Source organism: Capsicum annuum, chromosome 3 (genome assembly GCF_002878395.1).
Source record: "Capsicum annuum cultivar UCD-10X-F1 chromosome 3, UCD10Xv1.1, whole genome shotgun sequence".
NCBI lineage: Eukaryota > Viridiplantae > Streptophyta > Magnoliopsida > Solanales > Solanaceae > Capsicum > Capsicum annuum.
In genome coordinates this window covers 46,664,329-46,672,309 of record NC_061113.1, presented here as the reverse complement: position 1 = coordinate 46,672,309, position 7,981 = coordinate 46,664,329, and the positions used below count along the sequence as shown (strand labels likewise).

At 37.4% G+C, this 7,981-nt stretch overlaps 1 protein-coding gene across 1 annotated transcript; it reads left to right on the top strand.

Moving 5' to 3' along the window:
• Positions 1-3,495: 3,495 nt before the first annotated feature.
• LOC107866337 (probable inorganic phosphate transporter 1-7) lies at positions 3,496-6,187 on the top strand. Its single transcript, XM_047407969.1, has 2 exons — positions 3,496-3,562; positions 4,344-6,187. Exon 2 carries the CDS (start codon positions 4,388-4,390, stop codon positions 6,014-6,016), a length of 1,629 nt encoding a protein of 542 aa, XP_047263925.1. The 5' UTR covers positions 3,496-3,562; positions 4,344-4,387; the 3' UTR covers positions 6,017-6,187.
• Positions 6,188-7,981: the final 1,794 nt, after the last annotated feature.

Here is a 7,981-nt window from a genome sequence, read left to right as displayed (position 1 = left end):
CTGAAATACAAGAGATCACACATTAGAATCCAAAGCACGAACTAGATTACAAAGAGGGGAAATATTCCTAAACGCCTAGTAACCTCCTGCTTATAAGTATGGTGCGCTACACATCCATAAACAAGACTCTACCCGATGCGATTTTGCAGACACCCTGGGACCATGAACCGTGCTCTGATACCAAGTTTGTCATGACCCAAACTAGGGCCTGGCCGTGACGGACATCCTAAACCAAGAAGGCCTGGGCGTCCTACTCTATCTGGTAATCATGCACAACATTCACATAATAAAAGAAGATGCAGAAATATAATCTGGTACGAAAACATGGTCATAATATGGATAAAGTTTAACAATAAGGAGTGAAATTCGAAAATCACTAACAACATCTGAAACAGTATGCGAAATCTCTATTACATAAAAATCTGACAACTATATGAAAGCAGGGACAAGGCCCTCAGTACACCAAAACTGTAATAAATGACAAAATCTAAAAGAGGGAGACCTTCTGGAATAGAGAAGGCTCACCACTACACAATCTGATCTGCTGTCTGAATTATCTACTGCTTATCTGGACCCCTAGACTGAGTCTCAGAACCTGAGAGGTAGGAGAGGGGGGTCAATTCAGATGTACTGGTACGCAGAGCAAATCCAAAGTAATCATTTATATTCAACATATATGAGATCAATTTAAAGTTGTTCATAAATATATCATATAGTAAGAAATCACATGGGCATTTTAAAAGACTCTGCGAAAACATCTGAAATCTGTGACATTCTGTCTTACTTCTGCGCTAGGTGGTGTACCCTACAATCTGTAATCCCACGGGCTATATGAGATCTTCCATTAACTCAGCAGCCAAGCCCCCAACCCAAGTGTGCCGCAAAGGTTGGAGTCTCTGAATCTACTACACCATACAACCATTGCCAGCGTACAATAATAATCTACCCGTATCGGCAAATACAGTTTCAGGCTAAGATTTTCTTGAACTCATGCCTTATTCGGGTAACCACCTAGCCCTCTTTATGCCCATTCTTAGTTCTTTAAACATGCATGCTCTGAAAACATACTCTGAAATCTTTAACTCTGTCATGGCATATACACATATATGGTATCGTCATACCATTGACTTGCAAGTCACATTCTCTGAGCCATTTATAGAAATTTATATCTCTGTTTTCAAATCATGAAGTTCAGGACCACCATATCAACAATTCTTTCAAGAAACTCATGTAAAACAATGTAGTTGATTCTCTTTATCAATGATTCAGTAAACAAAGGTGGTCATGTTAAAAGTCTCAATCTCATGCAATTCTTTCTCTTTAATATCACATAGTTATATGAAGAAATACCCTCTCAACAATTTGAAATCATATTCAAGTACTAGGACATTGAGAAAACATCTTTCAAATCATAAAACATGCATATCAACTCTTTTCCAACAAAACCATAAGCTTTAATTCAATACAAGAGAGGGAGTTCATAATTTATGCTTTCAAACAATCTTAAATCTCAAATCCCATACATATACGTATACATGTAAATCAATTTGGGGAATAGGACCACAAGGTCAAAACAATAGTAACATTAAAATATTCGGAGTACGTAATTTAGAACATAGTTTTCAAAACCCCTTTGAAATTCATACATAAAATCTTAAAAATCATGCTCTAATGGTTTTAAGCCGATGTAGTTTTTAGGATAAACCCCACGTACCTCTATTTAGGAAATTAAAGGAAGATTCTTGGTGCCCACGACTTGGGGATTCCAAATCTTCAATCAATTTCAAAAACCCACGGTTGAATCTTGAGTTGTTTGGGTTTTCTTGTTTGAAACCTTAAGGAGAGTTCTTGATGGTTTTTGATGAAAATATCAATAATGAGGTCATTTGGGATTAAAATTCCGTGTTTAAGCTAATAAGAGGATGGAAAATACCTAATGTACCCTTAATGAGACGGAATAAAAATATAACTGGGAGCCCAATTTTATGGGCCACCACAACGCGCCACAATCGCGGTGGCTCACTGAAAATTGATGAATGAGATTCTTAGGGTCACCGCGATGCGGTCCCACTGGTTGGGACCTGGAGATTCAGTGCGACACGCCACAATCGCGCTACGCTACTGGAATTTGACAATTGCTAAATAGACCCACTCCGCAACGTGCCAAGCACCAAAATGACGGTGTTTTACAATTAGAACTTAAATTAGCCATAACTCTTGCTTGGGTATCGGATTTGGACGAATCTTATATCGACGGAAAGCTCATTCAATTTCCACATGATAAAAAGTCGAAATTAGGGAAATTATATATGGTTTAAACTTACTCATTTTGAAAGCCAAAAATGAGACTAAGTCTCTTTGACACTATTCTAGTCATTTAACTCTAAGAGCATATTACCACGAGCTACCACATGGACGATTTTGCGGGGTGTTACAGAGGCGGAGCTACCCTTCAAATAGGGGTTCATCCGAACCCCCTTTTTCAGAAAATTATGCTATATATACATAGTTAAAATTATTTTTTATGTATATATTATAGATGTTGAATCACCTTTAGTTAGTTCGCATGTTCACTAATAAATTCCTTAGTGAAAATTTTGACTCCGCCGCTGCACCTATGGGAAATATGTCACCTATGCAAAACTGTGGGAACAACAACTGCTATCTTTATTTTCTCATTGTACCATATTCTCCCAATAGCCTTTTAAACAACGTCAAAGCCATCTCTTAAAATTTGCAAATGCAGTATTTAGTGTCAACAATTTTATTGAGAAACATAAAACAAAGACGTCAAAATACTCATTACATTTCAAAATAATCAGCATATTTTGCTAAAAGAATTTATCTCAAAATAATTGACATATTTAAGAGATCAAGAGATAATTTCTTTTTTTAATTTTATCCTAAGTAATAATTATTCTAAAACTAAAAGGCACATAAATAGATGAAAATTAAAAAATCAATAAGGAATTTATTAATCAAATCATGCTCCTAATTATTTTTCTAAACATGTGCAAAAATCAACTATTTTGACACGAATAAAGTACTATAAATGTATTTAAGTAATTACTATGCGTAATTATTAATTAATGACCATATGCCTTCTTGAATCGGTCAGGGTAAAATTGGAAAAAAACATTTAACACTTCAGATATTCTAAACTAAAATCGTAAATACGTTGGGCCAAATTTTGTTGACTAAAATGATGAATGTAGTATATCCTGGGGATATAATAATTTGTAGTGCTAGTAAATCATCAATTTCGTATTTTACTATTTTTACCTATACCTATATAGAGAAGGTGTGAAAATAATGTGACGGATAGTCCTTATTTAGGTGGCAAAAAAGAAGAATCCTAAAAAGAGTTGGATTAAATATTTTTTAAAATAAAATCCTATGGAGTGGGGAAGGAATATACCTGATGAAGATCCTCAGGTAGTTGATTATAAATATGAGTCCATCATCCTTAGACCTCTCTTCATCCCTTAATTAAACCCTTTTTCTCTTCTCATTAATATAATTAATTAAGTCTCTTTCTTCTATCTATTTGCAACATTTGCAGGTTCGTCTATATCTCTTTCTCTTCTTTTTTCCATTGTATGCATTAGAGTTCTTTGAGTCATGTGGTTACATCAAGATTCTTTGTTGTGTGTAGCAAGATCCTTTGTTTTTTCTTGCATGCATGAGTAAAGAAGAATGACCATATATTTTATTTCGACCTATCCAAGTTGATTCTTGAATTATCAGGATTATATATATATTATTTCTACTTATCCAAGTCGACTCTTGAATTATCAAGATTGTAGTTTGATTTAAATTAATGTCATCTAGGACATATGATTTCTTTTTTTTGTCAATCACCTCAATTGTTTTATAAGAAAGGTACAAGTATTTTTGGAGGATATAGCCATATAGGCTCTTTAAGAAGAGAGATTAGGTGTTGGTTCCTTACTTATTTTTGTTTTCTTGCCGTTGGATTAAATTGAATCTGGACAGGATAAAATGGGCTAAGTCAAATTTTGATGAGTTGGGAGTGATATTTTTATGAGCTAATTTTGACATGCTTACGTGGACTTTTTGTTCGTCATAATTTTGTGCCAGATCGTTTGGTATTTCTTCTAAATGCGCATGATCTGACTTTTTACCTATTGTTTTTTGGGTTGTTATAACTGTCCTTCAATTTGAGTAAATAATTTATTTTTTTTGGGTTTCGGTTTACATACGTGTTTGCTGTTTTTAATTGTAAATTCTGCTCTTTTGGTAGATACAGTCTAAAAGTTCAACCAGTGTCTAATTAAAAATTGGATAGCATACATGCTAAATATATTTGTATTGACGTGCAGATAGATTAGGGTAGAAGAGGCGAGTGAAGGAAAAGGAGGAGGAAATGGCGGGGGATATGAAGGTTCTGAAAGCGCTTGATTCTGCCAAAACACAATGGTATCACTTCACAGCAATCATAATAGCTGGAATGGGATTTTTCACTGATGCCTACGATCTGTTCTGTATCTCTCTAGTCACTAAGTTGCTTGGCCGCATTTACTACCATGTGGATGGCTCTTCAAAGCCTGGTTCACTGCCTCCCAATGTTTCAGCTGCTGTTAATGGTGTCGCCTTCTGTGGTACCCTTGCGGGGCAACTCTTCTTTGGCTGGCTTGGTGACAAAATGGGCAGGAAGAAAGTATACGGCATGACCCTTATGCTCATGTGTATCTGTTCCATTGCTTCAGGCCTTTCTTTTGGTAGGGAGCCTACGACTGTCTTGGCCACCCTTTGCTTCTTTCGCTTCTGGCTTGGTTTTGGAATCGGTGGTGATTACCCGCTTTCTGCTACTATTATGTCTGAATATGCCAACAAAAAGACGAGGGGTGCCTTCATTGCTGCTGTTTTCGCTATGCAAGGATTTGGGATCCTGGCAGGTGGTATTTTTGCCATCGTTGTCTCTGCTGTATTCGAGGCTAGTTTCAAGGCACCAGCGTATGAAGTGGATGCGCTAGGTTCAACGGTTCCCCAAGCAGATTATGTGTGGAGGATCATATTGATGGTTGGGGCACTTCCTGCTCTTCTCACTTACTACTGGAGGATGAAGATGCCTGAAACTGCTAGATACACTGCTCTCATCGCCAAGAATGTTCAGCAGGCCACTGCAGATATGGAAAAGGTTATGCAGGTTGAAATTGGAATTGAGAAGAAAGATCCTGCAGTTTCTGCTAATACTAATGTAAAGTCCAGCAATGAATTTGGTTTATTCACGAAACAATTTCTTAGCCGACATGGACTTCATTTGCTTGGCACAACCAGCACATGGTTTCTTCTTGACATTGCATACTACAGCCAAAACTTGTTCCAAAAGGACATCTTTAGTGCCATTGGATGGATTCCTGCTGCCAAGACTATGAATGCAATTGAAGAGGTTTACAAAATTGCACGGGCGCAAACTCTTATCGCTCTCTGCAGTACCGTGCCTGGCTACTGGTTCACAGTGTTCCTCATTGACAGGATTGGCAGGTTTACTATTCAAATGCTTGGTTTCTCAATGATGACAGTGTTTATGTTTGCTCTGGCCATTCCTTACCACCACTGGACTCACCCCGGCAACCATATTGGGTTTGTGGTTCTATATTCACTGACCTTCTTCTTTGCCAACTTTGGACCCAACGCCACTACATTTGTCGTGCCAGCTGAGATTTTCCCTGCTAGATTGCGGTCAACTTGCCATGGAATATCAGCTGCATCTGGGAAGTTAGGGGCAATGGTGGGTGCATTTGGGTTCCTTTATTTGGCTCAGCCACAAGACAAAACCAAGGCTGATGCAGGATATCCTGTTGGAATTGGGGTGAGGAATTCACTCATTGTCCTCGGCGTAGTCAATCTTCTGGGAACAATTTTAACTACTTTGGTTCCTGAATCCAAGGGGAAGTCACTGGAAGAGATTTCAAAGGAAAATGACGACTCATCAGAGGCAGGAGCAGAAGAAGAGAATCATTCATCCGACAACAGGACATTTCTTGTGTAAAAGTAGTTTGCCCTTTTCATTTCTTTCCCTTTTTTTCCTTTTTATGATCTGCAAAGTTTGCAGCAAGGATGATAAGGCCTATGTCTTTCTTTTAGTACTATAGTTTCATGAGTTCAAGCTATTAGTGTATAGATACTTAGTTTCAGGTATCTGTGTGATAGCAACAATTAGAGTTCCATATGTTGTGTACTATGTTTTGTGTCATGTGGTAGTTCTCCATAATTGGAGTATATTGGATGCAGTACAAAAGTCTCTAATATTCGCATTAGACTCCATCTCCATCAGTGTTGGCATTTGATAGACAAAATCTTGAAAAATATGATCACTCTTCAGAGCTAAAGAAGATTAGAGGACTTGTCAAGGTAAAGCAAGCTAAAGAAGATTGAAGGACTCATCCCTTTTTAACTTTTCTTGATTGCCCATACTTAAAAACTAGCTTTAGATAATTGTGGGCTTTTCAAGATCAGTTGGTTTAAGCTAAGGATTTTCGCCGAGGGTGACTTTAGATGGGTAAATAGTTTTTTTTTCCAGTGAATGGGTACCAAATTTCTTTTAGAAAACTGTGTTACTTAGTTGACTCAACTAATAATATATTTCTCCACTGAATCTTCACATTGAAATATAAGGTTGTTCACACAAAAATTAGTACAATTGAATTTGTCATGAGGTTGAGAAAATGCGAATTGATTTAACTTAGCAATATGAAGATCAAATCAATTAAAACGTCAAGAATACGGAGACTTTAGTTGAATTAAGTAAGCGAATGAAAGATTAAGGTTCCGGTGGTGGTTTTATCAGTCCCCAAACCGGGTAATCTGGTGCGAATGTTCTTAATAGATTTGCTTCATGTAAGTAAAGTAGAGAGATTTGAAAGTACAAGAATATAAGCTTCAGTCTTTTATTGCTCCAAAAATCCAGCCCTTTGCATTGCTCCAAAAATCCAGCCCTTTACCATTAATAACTCAGTTGTTTACTGTAGACAACAAGTAGAATATGTTATTGATAAAAATGCTCTATTTCCACCTTGAACTATACGCGAAAAGGGTGAGACACATCCGAATTTTAGGAGGTTCTATTACTCCTGTATTAATTAAAACCGTATTTTTAACAACTTAGTACCTACTGTTAGGATCGATTAGCAGTTCACACACACTAAATCTGTGGAGAGGATGAAGAAAACTAGAGAGAGAGTTCTTTAGGAGAGAGAGAGAATTAATTTTGTGGTAACACCCGTGGGTAACCTCCACGGCGGACAGGCTATTTATATTAATGACTTGGAGTATGTACAATTACACAGAGAATGGGAATAAAAGGTACAACCTAAAATTTGGGTCGGGGCTTCGCCTCGAACCGCGTGAACATTAATATATAACAGTACGTCACATATTAATCAGGTTCCACAACCTAACAATTCTCTCACTTGGAGACTGATTCTGTCATCCAAGAATTATATTCTAAAAAAAAAATAAAAAATATTCTTTCATCATCAATATGTTCGCCACACCGCAACATCTGTAGACACAACTACAAAAAGCCAACTAAGGTTTTGCACAACCTTAGTTTACCAACATCAACACATTTAGTCAACATGTCTGCTGGATTCTTTGCACCCTCTATCTTTTCCAAACACATATCACCTTCTTCCACTGCCCTGTGAGTGAAATGGTACCGTCTTCTAATATGCTTTGTCTTCGAATGATAGACCGGGTTCTTCACCAACTGTATGACACTCTGGCTATCTGTGTAAAGAATCTTCTTAAGCTGCTTTTTGCCCAGTTCTTCCAGATAATCTGCCAGTCATATCATCTCCTTTCCAGCTTCAGTTATTGCCACATACTCAGCCTCAGTAGATGAAAGAGCAACGCACTTCTGAAGCCTGGACATCCAACTCACTGCTGTACCACCTACAGCGTAAATGTATCCAGAAGTGCTCATGCTTGAGTCCACATCCCCACTAAGATCAGC

Bases quoted from the DNA above. Each gene is read 5' to 3' on its own strand.
- LOC107866337 (XM_047407969.1), top strand. From the start codon at position 4,388: ATGGCGGGGGATATGAAGGTTCTGAAAGCGCTTGATTCTGCCAAAACA.